The sequence below is a fragment of the Fusarium pseudograminearum genome, chromosome 1 (genome assembly GCF_000303195.2).
Source record: "Fusarium pseudograminearum CS3096 chromosome 1, whole genome shotgun sequence".
NCBI classification, from domain to species: Eukaryota; Fungi; Ascomycota; class Sordariomycetes; order Hypocreales; family Nectriaceae; genus Fusarium; species Fusarium pseudograminearum.
In genome coordinates, this window is record NC_031951.1 from 1,935,685 (window position 1) to 1,951,312 (window position 15,628).

The window sequence follows — 15,628 nt, forward strand, 5'->3', positions numbered from 1 at the left end:
TTTATAATTTATATTTTTAAAATTAAATTCTTTTTAACTTTTTATATTACTTTTTAAGTTATTTTTATAAAAAGTAATATTTAAAGAGCTTTTAGAGAAGCTAGGTTTTATCCTTTTAACTTAAAAATTATTATCTTAAAGCTTAATATATAGCTATAGACTTTAATATCTCCTAGGGAAATAAATTAATTATCTAGCCTATAGGTTTTAAAGACCTTAAAGATAATAAAAGAGATTTAATTTTAATTTAAATACTTAATTAAATAAATTATTATATATAAAAATAGCTCCTTAAAGTTAATAATTAAAGCTATTTAATTAAATATTAAAATAATATTAATAATTATAAATAAATTACTTATTTAATCCATTAAGAGATATAAGTTTAATAGTAAAAAAAAAAATAATACTATAATAGTATATAAAAAACAGTAGGCAGGTCAATAAGCTATAGGGCTCAATAAAGCGAAACCTTAATATTAGTATTTAAGCTCTAAAGTTATTTTAAAATATCCTTCCCCTCTTAATATAAAACAATAAGAATAGAAAAATCATCGAAAGAATAATTAAAGCGCCATAAGTATATAAATTACCCCCCTAAGCGCTTATAAAGAAGTAAGCTAACTGGAAATAGCTCCGAAAAGATACCTTATCAATTAAATCTCAACCCTAATAATACTAGCCTTAAGGCTAATATATATAGATATAGATTCTACTTCAATAATATAATACATTTCATTAAGAGGCTAGCAGATAATTAAGCTATCGCTAAAGAGTTACACTAATTAACCTATAATTAGCATAAGCTATATAATTATCAGTAGGGTTAAAGGCATAGCAATAAGGTTAATATTGCGCTAGCCTAGTTCAGTTATAGGGTCTTATGCCGCCTATATCTTAGCTAGGTTAATAAGGTCAGTTAGGTTATAGGCAAGGAATAGCAGCTAAATGCGCTATATTTAAAGCTTGATCAGGGGATCTAATATTCAAAGGAAGAAGGTGCATTCCTTAAAGCAATGCGAGGAGAAGAGTGCACCGAGTGGGTATTGCGCCTCAAGATGTTTATAGTTAACGCCAAGGAGTTCAGGCGTTCCTGGGTTCAGTGAATGTCGATTGGTAGGCCCTTTGGCCGCGCTGGGCTGCGAGATGCTGTGGTCCGAAATGACATCAAGGTTAGTGGGAAGCTTAAAGCCGAAGCGAAAGCTTGCTTGCACCCGGTGTTAGGTCAGTCACGTAACAAGTCACGTGCCGATGCCGAGTGATGTTAAATGATGCTGTGTGACAATCAGTAATTCAACGGTAGATTTAACTGTAGATATTAGTAATTATATATAAAGTTATCTTATTAAGAGATTAAATTTAAAATCTTAAAGAGGTAAATAGTATATTAAATTAATATTAAAAGATAAAAAGAATAAAATTATAAAAAAGAGAGGTAATAATAATATAAAAAGTATTATAAGTAATTAATTAGATAGATATTAATATATAAGTAATAGCTAAATTATTAAAAAGTAATAATTAGGGAAAGTTAATTAGATTAAGTATTTAATATTATAATATATATAGTAAGACTAAATATAATATAAGAACTTATTAAGAGGCTTTAGAGGTATTTAAGGAAAAATATAATAAGTAGTTTTAATTAATTAAATAGATTATAAGAATCTTATTATTTAAATAATAAAGAAGGTTAAGAATTTTAATTTACTTACTTATTTAGTCTACTTACTTATTAACTATATTATTAATTAAAAGGTATAATAATATTAATAATTTAATTTCTCTTTTAGCTATTAAATTTAATATTATAGTAATTATATAGTACTATAGCTAGCTATATTTACTATTTTTTAAATAATTTTATTTAGCTTATATAAACCTTAAGGTATTATAACTATAAAATAAAGCTATTAATAATAATAACTTTAAGTAAAAAGCTTTAAGTAATTATATAATACTTTTTATAATAAGCTTAATACTTTTAATTATTATAAAAATAAAGCTAATTACTATAATTTATAGTATTTATATAATTATTATATATATATAAGAACTTAAAGATTATAACTTTTTAATTAGCCTTATTATTAAAGGCTTTTTATATAGCTTAATTTTATATATTTATTATAATTAAATAATAATATTATATAGTAACCTTCTTATTACCTATAAAAGTAATTATAAATATTAAAATAAGCTTTTAATTCTTTTAAGTTAAATATAATACTTAAGGTAAATATTAAATTAATAAATTAAATATAAAAATATTAAAAAATATATTAAATATCTAATTATTAAATAAAGTCTTTTTATAAAGGGTATTTTAAATATATTATAATTTACCTTTTTTATTTTTTACTTTTAATTTTATAAGATTATAATAAATATTTAAGTTAAAATATATAATACTTATAATAATAAAGCTTTATTTATAAAGAATTTAAAATAGCTTTATTAATAAGAAGAGGTTATTAATAAAGATATAATAAGTTAATTTTAATAATATATTTATAAAGAAAATAATAATTAATTAAATTAAGTTTAATATTATTTTATAATTAAAAGACTAAATAAAAAGCTATTAATAGTAATATTTTAAAGGGGTTATCTTATAATTTAATAAATACTATTATTAATTAATAAAATAATTTACCTTTATAATAACCTAAAGCTTATATCCCTTTTTAATTAATTTCTTTAGTATTTTTATAATATTATTACTTTACTTAATATAATAAATTATATATTTATTAATAAATATAAAGCCTTTTAATTAATAAAAATATAAATAGATAGCTTTAATAATATTTAACTATAAGTTAATCTTTTAATATACCTTATATAGCTTAATTTTATATAAATTAATAATATTAATATTATAAAATTAAATAATATAATATAAAAAGAGAAATTAATCTTATAATATAAATCTTATAATTTTATAAATAAGATATTTTTTTATAGCTATAAGGCTTTTTTAAAAGTTATAATAATTTATTAAAAAATAAAAAGTTATATAAATAAAAAGCTTAAAAAAAAGTAATAGCTTAATAGCTATTATATCCTTTTATATAATACCCTTATAATTTTAATTAGCTTAATTTATTTAAAAGGCTTAGCTATTTATTATAAAAATAAATAAAAATTAATAAAAAAGGTTAATTAAATTAAAGTTAATTATAAAAGCCTTATTAATATATTATATAACCTATAAAGATATAAAATTAATAAGGTTTTTAATAGCTTAAATAAGTTTTTTATTAAATATAAAAGTTATATTAAATATAGATTTATAAATAGTATTTTAAACCCTTATAGTAAATAGAATTATACTATTTTTATAAGGAATATAATTATTTAAGTTAGAATTTATAGTAATACCTTTAATTTTTATTAATTCTATATTTTTTAGTATTTATTTAACTCTATAATAATTATAATAGTACCAATTAAGAGTATAGCTTAAAGTTATAATAGGAAATTATAGAAAAGTAGGTCATTTTAGTAGGGGGCGCTAAAATGAGCACTTATCGGTCTTAAAGAGATGGCTTCATCTCGCCAACACAACACAACACTGCCCCGTTTGGTCTGCCAGGTTGGATAGGGTTTCAGTAGACGCAAGCGCCCATGCTTGCTTGCTCGTGCGTACCGTGCATGCACTGTCAAAATCGCCACTCATGGTGCTCTTGGGCGTCTATAAGCTCATCCGTCCAATCAGAGCTTCCTCGGAATGCCGGAACGTACACTGTGTCTTGTTCTGTCTTGCCAGATGGACACCACAGCCCCTCTCGCAACAACACCAACATCGCACAACGCACCATCAGCGGTATCCGGTAGCCGGTCTCCAACCTCCACGATTATGGCCAGAACATTGACGCGTCGCAGGCGGCCTCCGTCCAAGATACTCGTCACCGAACGGCACGTGCCTCTGGTACTAACTACTAATCTAGACTATGCTCTCTGTGGTGTAAGTAAGAGTGTCCAGCATGATTGTCGACTATCCTTATCCACTATTTATGGGGTAACAAACGACGAAGTCAACATCAGACTTGGAATCCACCACGTACAACCACCAAATGGGGTAACAAACACAAGATCAACTGGATTCCAACAACAAGGGCTACGCAAGTAGTGCAATGTGCTGTCCGCCTTTGTTTCAACAATCATGATCTCTACTTCACAGATGGTATTACTTCTTACCATCATAGTCTTAAAACAGATGATACTGCATAGTATTTCTCTCACATCACAGTCACGTTCACCATCAAAGTCGAAACAAGTGTTTTGAAGAATTCATAGTCCGATTTCTTAATTCTGTGTACAAGATAATATCCCAAACTCCGAAATCCAACCGCCCTTCCAGAAAGATAAACAATATGCGCTGATGTAGCCTGTCATGCTCTATTCGTTCATGTGCTCATGACATCCTGAGATGTATCCCAGTGACCGGTCTAAGAAGTCTTAGGCCCGACGAAATCGAAACGCGAGCTTGCGGCCGAATCCAAAGGCCATGGCTTGAGTCTTGCTACCAGAGCAGGTTGTGCCAGCTGCCATGGATTGAACGACAGACCATGCACCAGAAGCGCAGCGCTGGTACTTGGAACCGCCGATGCAGTTCCATTGACCCTCCTCAGTGCAAGCAGAGCCTGCCTTCTCCTCGGCACCAGAACCACCAGCACCAGTATCAGGGGCAGCGGGAGTGGCCGGAGGAGTAGGAGCAGCGGGAGCGGGCTCAGGGGTGACAACGCTGGTGGGAGCAGCGGGAGCAGGCTTGGTCATGGTCAGAAGAGTGCTGGAGCCGGCGCCATCGTCGGCAGGAGCTGAGGGAGCAGAAGGGGCGGCGGTGCTCTCAGCGGGCTGAGGGGCAGTGATGAAAACACCTCCGGGACTAGAAGTTTGCGAGTTAGGACCACTGTCAGTTGCAGAAGAGGATGAGGGTACATACACATCAGGGGTGCCGCTAGCAGGCTTGGTAGGAGCAGGGGCAGCAGGGGAGCTGGGAGCAGCACCAGAGCCGCCGTCGTTGCCAGGGTTGTAGGAGCCATCGTTGCCGCCAGCTGGGACGCTGGGGGTAGCACCGTTGTTGCCTCCGTTGTTTCCGTTGTCAGCAGGGGCGCTGGGAGCGGCACTGGGAGCAGCACCATCGCCAGATCCGGAGCCAGAACCACCGCCGGAGCCACCCTTGGCACAAGTTCCCTTGGGACCAGTAGTCTTCTGAGAGTCGTTGCTCACATCGGGACCGGGGTCGGGGAACTCAAGGTCAGAGGACTCCTCAGTGCTGCAGCCGTTGCCAACGTTGGCGACGAACATGGCGGGGCGGTTGCTCATGGCAGAGGCACGCTTGGAGCCACCCTTGATGGTGACAGCAGCACAGTTCATGTACATCTCACGGTTACCAATCTGGTTAAACCAGCTCCAGGCGAAGATGGCCTCGCCGGAGGGAGCATCAGAGGGAACCTTGAAGTCGAAAGAAGAAGTACCAGCAGCAGGGCAGTTACCGATGAAGGAGTGGATGACTTGCCAAGACTTGCCCTTGTCGAAGGACAGAGAAGCCTGGCAAGAACCACCACCGTGGTTGGCACCACCGGTGATCTTCATGGTCTGCTGGCTGCCAGCATCCCAGTCGGCGACGGAGGCACCTTGGGCAGTGCCGAAGAGAGAGTGGTAGCCCTTGCAAGGGAAGTCGCTGCCGCTGGCGTCGAGAGGAGCGGTCATGCTGTAGTCGACATCGCTGCCGGCGTGAGGGTTATCCTTGGACTTGAAAGGGGCAGGGGAGATCATCTCCATGTGTGCCTGGGCCAGACCAGCCAGACCGAGGCAGAGAGCGAAGGAGTTGAAATGCATTTTGTTGTTGGGGTGGGTATCTCGAAAAGAAAAGTAGATTTGGTTTGCTGTTTTTGACACAAGTGTGTTGCTGTTGCTGTTGTTGAGTGTTTCTCAGAGATGTTGATTGCTAAAGGAATGAATCCGACTTGATGGGAAGGATCGAAAGCTGTTTTATATGCGAGCTTGGCGCGATTTTGTGGTGTTTCGGGCTGGTTATTGTTCAAGTGAACGAATAATGAATGGTGAACCAAAAAAGGCGTGCAGGTTCTTTGCCGTGGTTATTGTTCGATGACGAAACAATAGATCAAAGGACTGTGTGTTTTTTTTTGTTGAACAAGAGCGTTTGTAAAGAACTGCGGGTGCGAACGACGAAGAGTCAATGCGAACAAGGTGAATGATATATGCGGCGAAGAAGAAAACAAAGATGACTGGTGCGCGAACAGTGACAGTGCAATGCAGGTGCAGGCAGACAGATGGTTGAGCGGTCTTGTTTTCTCGAACAGGTTGACGGCGTCGGACGGAAGGCTTTTTGGTAACACAAAGGCCGGTTTCTTGTGCGTTGTTCAGTCGGTGAAAGCTTGTTGTTCAAGAAGAAAAAAGATGAAAAACGATGATGCCGGTCTCCGTTACAAACGGGGATAGACAGAAAGAGTTGTTGGTTGGTGTTGTGAGGGAATGTATTTCCAGCCCGTCAAGGGATAAAGTCAAAGAAGAGAATTGTAGAAGAAAAAAGAAGAAGGAAGGAGATGTTCGAAAAAGGGACCGTCTGAATATGGAATTCTTGAGCGTTGCTGAAGAAGAGAAAAGGGTCCCAGAGGTCGGGGGAGGAGGTCTTATGTAGTACGATGCGATAGACCAGACCAGACCAGACCAGTCAAGTCAGGATGTTTCAGTCGTTTCGTTTCGGCTGCCTCTGAGCCAAGACATGGAATTACCGAGACGATCCATGAAAATAGTAGACTACCTGGTATACTACGTACATACGTCGAGTCATCTCCTGAATGGCAGAGGCGGCAAAGGAGCAGCGAATTAGTCGCTCTCGTTAAACCGAGGTGAGGGCCACATCTCCTCCACCAGCGACATGAATGCATAAAGAAGGCGACTACACAGCCCGGTTAGTCCCCTTTGGTTATCCTTATCCTTACTTGCTTGCTTATGATCGACAGTTATTCCCCTCTGACCCTTGCTTTTGCCTGCTTGACTCGTCTGGCTCGCCCAGGAACCAACTTCGGGGACTAGGGGAGCCAAGCGACTGGCGGTCGAAGCGTCTCGACTGTGGGCGTCTATGTCGCATGTGCGCGGGGACATCCCCTAACTTGGATCAGTTGGGCGGCTAACAGACTCAGTCTGGCCTATAATGCAATGCTGCATAATGCAATCCATTGCTTTCAGTAGGTCACGTATGTGATGATCGTAGTGCGTTTCTGAAACTGAATGTCACTATAGCCTTGCATTACTTTTCTCTTAATTCTTTTATGAGGGTTTTACTGACAAAGGCATGCATTCCATACCATTCATTCATCATTGTTTTCCTGTTCATTGTCATGGGAGGCGAGTCGTTGTAGAAAGAAAAGTGGCTCCCCCTGCAAAAGAGGCGCCGAGCCAAGAATTTGAAACCCGATCTTTTTTTGCTCCCCCCATGAAGGGTAGAGCAAGAAGTAACCAGGTCGGGCAGGTAAGTGGCGCAGGGCCCTCTCCGTGCTGTGTCCGTACAGCCGTAGATAGTAGCTGGATTGGGCTGAGTTGATTGACTGAGATACCTGATACACGATAGATTAATTACTAGTCTACCGCAATTTAAATCATCTAGTTCTGATGATAATAATTACATGAGAAATCCCATCTCTTTATTGCCATCTCGTAATACCTCGCTTGACTCTTTCAACAGATCATCTTGCATGTGTCTTGTGCTTGTGCTTTCCTGTATGTAGATCTCTCTGTTCCGTACTAATGCCGTGTTTGTGTGTTTGTCTGCCATGCCATGCGCCAACCTACATGATGTGAGACCTCAGGCGGCCCGTCTGTCGCCTCTCTCTGTCTATCATAAAAATATTTGTTTATTGATATTCATCTTCCCTGTCTTTATCATGTTTCAATCTCCAGCTTCACATAGAACGAATGTCATCCATCCTCTTGACAGGTCAACAAGGCCATTGTTACGGGTGTAAGTCGTCGAGTCGCAAGGATTGGTTCCCATTCGTTGGGAGAAGAGGTCCAAGTTCCGCCCTTTTCCCTCGTGGTCATGAGCTGTTGCTGAAAAAGAACAAGACCAAGGTGCAAGGATCGTAAAGATGAATCAGGGCTCTGTGACGGGTCAGGCTCGTCTCAGCCAATCACGACTCCAAACCTCCAAAAAGCCACCCGCCGTCTAAAGATGCATTGATCGAACTTGTACCTGGATGAAACACGCCATCTGTAGTGGCTTCAGGGGAGCAGTGACAGAATGTGCTAGTTATTCCCTCCACCTGAAAGAACTAAGGAATATTCGACTGAAGCAACCAAGGAACACAATGTGTCATGCACTCGGCATTTGAGATTATCAATGGATCATCTCCTCGATAACGAGTTTCCTATTGAGGATGATGGATTCAATTTCAAAACAACCACCACCATCACATCACCAATTCAGCAGGTGAATTACATCTCTCAAATGACTTGTACGTAAACTCGAGTAACAGAAAGGGCCCCTTCATCTGTTCAAGTAGATTAACAATGACAGCGACAGTGACACTGACAAGATGCACATGAGTTAATGTCCTCCAAGTTCTGCCCATGATTACATATCAATTCATGATTCCATACTCATCCATGGTGTAATATGCTGATCAGGAAACATAGCAATAGAAACAAACAAGTATTCAAGCGCCAGGCACAATACCACATCAACCACACAATGCAATTTGATTCCAGTGACCACTAACTAAACACCAATCGTGACGACGTTGTATCTATAGTGTTGAAAATTTTCTCTGTTCCTACCCTGCACTACTGCATCTCGAAACGCCGTTGTGGGAAATGCATTCCATAACCAACCAACCGGAATTTGCATAAAAACAGATCAACATATCACCCATCCACCCAGTCAGGCCAGACAGACATCACATGAATAACCAATTGTGCTATAATTGACATGCGCCGTTCACATGCAGAAGTGCAGATCATCTTACACACGGAAATCCGATATCCCTAACTTTAGTAACAAGATCCTAGATCCATGCCATCATCCTTCCCTGCCCTCCCGGCGATTCGAGTTGAGTTTTCCCTTCTTTTCCTTCCCTTTGCTTTTCATCATAGGGCAGCCAAGCTCCCAAGGTTCATCCGATTCGTTACACCCCTGTCAGGGCTGGGTCTTGGTCGGTGATCGTCTGCTAGTGGCACCCACACTTACAAGCCCGACGGGCTGAACGGTTCTTTTGACGCCTCAGCCGTCCAGGGTCTTTGGCCTAGAGAGGCTACGACTTCCCCGGAGAGATCAAGACCGAGAGAGAAACCTAGAAAGAAAGCCATTCACTCAAAAGGTTAATCCTATGGTTGAAGAAAAAACCCACATGGCAGTATCGGACCACTGCAGAGTACATAGAAAACCATCCGGTGTCATGCTCAGTTTGGCCTCTCTCTTTAAGTAGTAGTTGCAATTATTATTAGTGCATCGTGGTTTGACGTCAAAAGACTCTGACTCGGCAAACAGAATTCTCAAACTCGCATCGGCGTCCTCTGGAAAAGGTATCCGTCTATTCAGTTGCCTCCCATTGTTACCCTGCCCATACCCTGTACGGAGTAGCCTGTTCTGTCCTGTCTCTTACCCCTGCTACTATATCACCTCCTGTGTTTTAGACGTCGCCAGGATTGCGAATGGCGTGAGCATCCCCTCCCCTCGTCCTCTCTCGTCCAGCCGCGCGTGTATGCATGTGAGAAAACTGTAAATTCGAGCGCTCTAAATAGCCGAGGTTTTACATTGGCATTGGATCGTCTACTATGTAAGCATCTACATACGTGATAACGTAAAAAAAAAAAGAAGAAGAAAAAGACAATGGATTACTGAGTCTGTCTATCGTACGCATCTTTCAATATCACACCCAAATGATCACTGTGCTGTACTGTACTAGTCTCAGTCTGCTATCAAGCTATGCATCATTCGTAATATTTTGTCAGTGGTTGGATCATGCTAAGCGATATGAATGTCTTGATAGTATTCGCTTCTTTCTCGCGTCGCTGGGCTTGATATTGTCATCCCAACCACCAGCTCCGTCTGCCGCGAAAGCGCCTCGGCGTTGAGCCAGTGAAAACCGTCCACTACGCATGTTTGCGTTGAATACAGTGTTCGACCTTCGGCACTCAGCCTCCCATGCACAGTCTGAGCCTCGGAACCCAAAGGCAACCGGTCCAGAAGCTTGGTATCCGTGTCACCGCCCCAAACCAGTCCAGGTTGTTCCCGCAGTCGGCCCTACTCTCACTTCCCCAACGTTCGCCTACCTACTCGAAGGAAGCCTTGAGAACAGATACGGGTGACCCTCCCCTCTCCTGTTGTCCGTCATTGGTTACGGTATCACCGAGTAGCATTACCAGCCTCGACATCCAATCGGCGTGATAGCACATAGACAATACCAATATCACCCCCACCCCCCCTCTGCTGACATAGTCCGCAGAGCTACACCACTCTCGACTCAACGACTCAACGACTCGCCTGTTAAGCCAAGTGCCTAGACAGCCCAAGTTTCAGGCGTCCTCTCGTCTAAGCTGTTTGTTGTGCGATGCTGTTTGAATGTCCCATATTGAAACTCATTTGTAATGATTCGTACGCTTCGCTGTCATTTTGATATAACTTAGACCCTGAGATAAGTGTAACGGTATATCCCGGCGAGATCACCGCCCGAAACGGCCTTGCTAGGCACTTTTCTTGATTGCATGCAAAGATAAGGGACAAAAATCGACGCGGGACGCCTATTTGGCCTCATCCGATGCTTCGGAAGGTCGGGCTGGGTTCGCAGCAGGCACTGCATGGTTTGCCTGGGGTGTTTGGTGTGCTCCCTGGTTTGCGTAACCCTTGTTATAATTGCTCCCACTCCTGTGCTGCCCACCATATTGGTGGCCTTGTTGAGGGCTTGTACCGAAATGCTGAGGACCAGGGCTCCCATATCCACCTCTCACTGCACTGGCGTTAGCCACCTGTTAATTCTCTGCTTGTTGACAGATAATCAGGACGACTTACTTGGACCGCCTTGCTGGCCTGGGTTAAAGACCGGCTGGTTGTACTGCACGTTGGGGCTCATTCCATACATGGGCTGTCCCTGCTGCGATCCTTGATGCGCCATCATTGGTGCTGCTGGACGACCAGGGCTTGGGTAACCGTTAACACCAGGTACTGGCTGAGGTCCAGATGGAGGCATGAATTGCGGGTGGCCACCAGGATACATCATCTGCGGGCCAGGAACCATCCCTTGAGGCCCAGGCATGAACTGTTGCGGCATCATCATGGGACCGCCCATTTGGCCCTGCTGAGGTGTCATATACTGGTGGTTGTTGGAGAAGTTGCGGTACTGGTTCATCTGAGGCGTGCCAGGTCCCATGAAGACAGCTTGGTTGTATGGTACCTGAGGTGAGTTATACGCCACAGGCACGTTACCAAGACGAGGCGAAGCAAATGACTGAGCTGAGTTGGAGTGCATCATCCTGTGGTCGTCGTTACCATATGGTGGATGGGGCACGTGGCTGTGCTGAGGGGTGTGCATCTGCATGGGAGGCATATGAGGCGATCCTCTAGGAGCCATGTTGTGTGCGCCCTGCTGGAGATGGAATGGCAGTTGATGCTGGTGTGGAATCTGGGGAACGACATGCTGCGGGTTCGGGGTAGCCAGCGCAGGTCCACCGAATGGCTGACGCTCGAAGTACTCCTTGTAAGTCAGATGCATTGTAGACTCTGGTTTCTCATTGTCTTGGAGCTGTCGCCAGGTCGGCAAGGTGTCATAAGAGGGACGCAGGCCAGCGTTGTCATCCCAGTTTCGGCCCTGAGGAGGTGTCAAGGTTTGAATATGGGATAGGATAAAACACTTCTTAACATCGATGGCCTTGGTCTTGCGGCGGATAAGCTGACTATCAGACACAGTGTTGTTTGTCGTCGCAGCATCAACGTTGTTTGCTGCAGATCGAGGGCTCGAAGCTGTACTGGCATGACTGTTGGGGTTGAAAGCAGCTGCGAACGGGCTGGGCCTGAATTCATGGCTGTTGGGGTTCAGCTTTGCACCCATGTGGCTAGGGTTACCACTGAGGCGTCGGTTATTATAAACAGCTTCGACACCGCTGGCTGGTCCTGTTGGCGGGGCACGCATCTCCTGACCCTGACCAGGAGCGTGAGGCTGGTGAGGTACCGGGGGCTGAGAGAACTTCTGTTGCTCGACGGTACGGAGTCGCGAGGCCAGATTGCCAGTTTGCTGTGGCGGAGGCATGCGGTTGTTTCGGTATTGCTGTCCGTGATAAGGCTGCTGGGCGTATTGCTGGCGAGCGCTGGTATGGCGAGGCTGGTTTCCAACTGTCGTTGCGGGCTGAGCGCCGGCCGGGGCACGAGCTGCCCGTGCGTCACTGGGGGGAACAGATGTGCCGGCAGCGGCAGGCGTGCCCTGACCGGAGGTTTTGGCCTGGGCATCCTTTGACGGAGTAACCTTATCCTTTGTTACAGCGCTAGCCTTGGCTTTGGCTACTTCTTCAGCATTCTTGATAGCCTTGGCTTGAATCTGCTGTTGCTTGAGAGGGTCTTTAGCGATGATGGAAACTAGATCTGTAGGGACCGGAGTTGAAAGTTTGAATGAGTTGGCAAACTTTTTGAGTTCCGTCAATTTGACCTCCTTGTCTTGCTTGGCTTTGTTGTTCCGAGCCTTCTCTGTTATCTGACGCTCCCGATTGGCGAAGGCCTTGAATTCCTTCAACACATCACGTTCGACGGTGGAGGTGGCAACGGGTGCGGCAGGGGCTTCGTTTGAGGAACCAGGATTGGCCTTGGATGTATCGTTTGACTTCGTCTCGGCCGCCTTGTTGTTGGAGGGCTGGGTAGCGGGCTTGGCATTGCTGGTGGGTGCCTCTGTGGCTTTGGCTTCCGCAGAGGCCTTTGGTGCTTCCGTCTTGGGAGCTGGTCCATTCTTGTTCACCTCAGAAGCTTGTGGTTTTGATCCTTCCGGGGTAGGCGTGTTCTGCTTCTTCGGAGGCGCCTTGATCTGGGAAGAGATGATAGCAGGATCGATAGGGGCTCCTTTGACAGTGGACTGAGCCATAGGTGCACGCTTGGCTGGTGGAGTGTATTTGTTCTCTCGCCCAGCTGACAGAGGTGGGAAGTCCTGGCGCCGAACACCACTGTATCTGTTGGAGACGATTATGTTAGCACGATCGGACAGATGACACAGTAAGAATACCTACTTGTCCTCTTCGTCACCTCCATCCTCTCCACCGACGTAGTCCATGATACGCTCCTCAGCCACGTGGGCAGTAGTAGGTGCGCTGCGTTCGATTTCACGCGCCTTTCTGTCTGCAGCGGCTATCCGCTCTCTGTATTCAGGGTGGCTCTTGTCGATGGCGGTAGTGTAGAAATTCTCGTTGTAATTGGTCTTCAGACCAAAGAGTCGTTCATTCTCAGCAAACTGGTCCCAGGTGCCGCTGCCGCTGGCCTTTTCAAGGCTGCCGTTGAAAGTGTCGTTCGCATCGGGAACCCAGGGTTGGAGAACCCGCTCATTGCCAAATCGGTTCTTGGAGATGGCCGAATCGGTTCGGAAAGAAGAACGATTTCCTGTATCGGCCAGGGTTAGATAAATCTACAGCCAAGTAAGATTGTCTAACTGACCATTCTGCTTCCCTCCAGAGCCTCCACCGGCTATTCCATCCTTCTTCGGTCCGGGCATATTGTGAACGCTCCAGTCGTTATATAAATTATTAAAAGAGTGTCAAGGTTTATGCAGACTGGTCACCATCCAGGTAACCAAAATGGATCTTGAAGTGATGATGTGGGATGAGCTTTGTTGTCTTGTTCCGTTTCGCAAGCGTATCGGACCAAATCCTCAAATCTAAGTGGAAAGGGTCAGTATCCCTAGCACTTTCCAAGTTGCTCAGATTGGACAAGGAATGATGCGAGAGGAGAGCTGAGGAAGGTATCAGAGGCCACGTCCTAAGCCATGACGTGACTACAGTGGGCTACCCGAAAGTCGTGGGGTTTGGGGTAGTCGATAAGGGATGCAAAATCCATTGAGATGTGGGCAAAGGATACAGGTTGTCATAACCATGGGCAAGACAGACGTACCTCTTTGACGATAACAGAGATGGCTAATGCAATAGTCGGTTGAGGGAATGTAACGATTGCGCTACACGGTATGAAAGCTAAAGCTCAAATGAGTTGCTAACTTCTAACTCAAAGCTGTGAGAGTTAGTAAGTAATTGGACACATCCACGTGAAAAGAAGATTTGGAGTTTTTGCAAGGGAGATTTGAGAGGGATTGTGCTCGATAAGTCGAAACGGCAGAGACGGCCAAGCCGGGCGTTTGTGTGAGGAGAAGCGAAAAGGCGGCTCAAATCGAAAAGGCTGTCCAGGAAAACGGGCAAGGAAAGTTGAAGGAGAGAGGGGGGCTAGAGTGGTTTACCTCGCGTGGGTCAGAACCGAAGAAAAGGGTTCAGATGCGGCGATCTAGAGTATGTCGTCCAGCTCGCGTGCTGTTACAATTGCCTTGCAATGGGCAATAAGAGCAGGGGGCGGAGGCGTGAAAGGAGGGTTTCAGTCGTGAGTGAAAGGGAGAGTCCAAACAACGAGGAGACGAAGGTTCGGCAGCAGACATTGATGGTTGAGGCTTGGGGCCTTTGTTTTCTCGGGCAGCTAAGGTACCTCTCCTCCCGCTGTAAGGTACCTGGGCCACCTAAGGTTGGGTTGGTAGAATTAGTGGGTGACAAGGGACAGATCGAGACCAAAGGCCCTTGTAGCAGTAGTTGCTTTTCCCTTTAGTTGCTAGGACGGCCGCGGAAGGGTTTTTTTCTTGCCGGTAAATGAGAAGGAACCCTGGACAAATTATTTGAAATTCAACTAACACAAGTAGATCGGCTGGAAAATTCGGTTTGATCTGGTATGCAATATTGCAAGTTGTTAGGAGCGCCGTGGTATGAAAGTCGAGATCTTGGCTTAAAATATATTATGGGTCCTTTTGGGGTAGTATATCGGCGAGAGGTTTGCAGCCGTCGTTTTTGAAGTTGTGGTTATATACAGGTATGAATGTTTCTGAATGGGTGCCTTTACTGTTCGTCACCCAGCATACGTCAATAGGATCATTAGGTTGCAGCAAGTCACGGCACGCTGCAAACACTAAGTTTACCGTGAGTAAGGTAGGTTGAAATAGCGAGGTAGGCAATCTTATGCTGCTGATATTCAATGTATGCGATTCTAGGTTTAACTATTGGGTGTTCGTTGCTGGAGCACACGGTGGAGTCGGTGCTGTGGTTCTGGCAGAAACAGTACAGTGCGCATAAACGACCCCATATTGTTCTCACACCTGCAGATCTGCAGCGATTACTAGTGCCACATTTGATCAACATCAGCACCAGCGAAACAAAGCCTCATCTTGTGGTTGGATTTTAGGCCTGAGAGGTTGTATTTTCGTGATGGCGCAGCGTTGGTTGTACAGCCTGTGCACCCACGAATACGATAGACTGCAAGTTTGGGGCGGACAAGCCCTGCCTTTGAAAACATGAGTGGTCGAGACAATCTGCACCAAGCTGACCGGTTCCAGATCCTGCCCAAAAGAGCATCTACTAAGATGAGATATCTGCAAGTGCAAAC

At 43.6% G+C, this 15,628-nt stretch overlaps 2 protein-coding genes across 2 annotated transcripts, besides 19 other annotated features; both read right to left on the reverse strand.

The window, feature by feature from the left end:
- Positions 1–85: a repeat region.
- A 151-nt stretch (positions 86–236) lies between these two features.
- Positions 237–374: a microsatellite.
- A 3-nt stretch (positions 375–377) lies between these two features.
- Positions 378–429: a repeat region.
- Positions 430–1,376: 947 nt separating this feature from the next.
- Positions 1,377–1,430: a repeat region.
- A 6-nt stretch (positions 1,431–1,436) lies between these two features.
- Positions 1,437–1,589: a repeat region.
- A 24-nt stretch (positions 1,590–1,613) lies between these two features.
- Positions 1,614–1,688: a repeat region.
- A 44-nt stretch (positions 1,689–1,732) lies between these two features.
- Positions 1,733–1,824: a repeat region.
- A 14-nt stretch (positions 1,825–1,838) lies between these two features.
- Positions 1,839–1,870: a repeat region.
- A 19-nt stretch (positions 1,871–1,889) lies between these two features.
- Positions 1,890–2,053: a repeat region.
- Positions 2,030–2,081: a repeat region.
- Positions 2,082–2,110: 29 nt separating this feature from the next.
- Positions 2,111–2,153: a repeat region.
- Positions 2,154–2,170: 17 nt separating this feature from the next.
- Positions 2,171–2,451: a repeat region.
- A 20-nt stretch (positions 2,452–2,471) lies between these two features.
- Positions 2,472–2,655: a repeat region.
- Positions 2,656–2,684: 29 nt separating this feature from the next.
- Positions 2,685–2,723: a repeat region.
- Positions 2,724–2,730: 7 nt separating this feature from the next.
- Positions 2,731–2,957: a microsatellite.
- A 19-nt stretch (positions 2,958–2,976) lies between these two features.
- Positions 2,977–3,030: a repeat region.
- A 93-nt stretch (positions 3,031–3,123) lies between these two features.
- Positions 3,124–3,426: a repeat region.
- Positions 3,133–3,445: a repeat region.
- Positions 3,446–4,464: 1,019 nt separating this feature from the next.
- Positions 4,465–5,847, reverse strand: FPSE_04729 (uncharacterized protein; the record flags this gene model as incomplete). Its single annotated transcript, XM_009257847.1, has 1 exon — positions 4,465–5,847. The coding sequence occupies one exon, from the start codon at positions 5,845–5,847 to the stop codon at positions 4,465–4,467; it is 1,383 nt and encodes a 460-aa protein (XP_009256122.1).
- An 834-nt stretch (positions 5,848–6,681) lies between these two features.
- Positions 6,682–6,703: a microsatellite.
- A 4,067-nt stretch (positions 6,704–10,770) lies between these two features.
- On the reverse strand, positions 10,771–13,712 carry FPSE_04728 (uncharacterized protein; the record flags this gene model as incomplete). The annotated part of the gene is made up of 4 exons (XM_009257846.1): positions 10,771–10,976; positions 11,039–13,176; positions 13,234–13,600; positions 13,655–13,712. 4 exons carry the CDS (start codon positions 13,710–13,712, stop codon positions 10,771–10,773), a joined length of 2,769 nt encoding a protein of 922 aa, XP_009256121.1.
- Between the last annotated feature and the right edge of the window lie 1,916 nt (positions 13,713–15,628).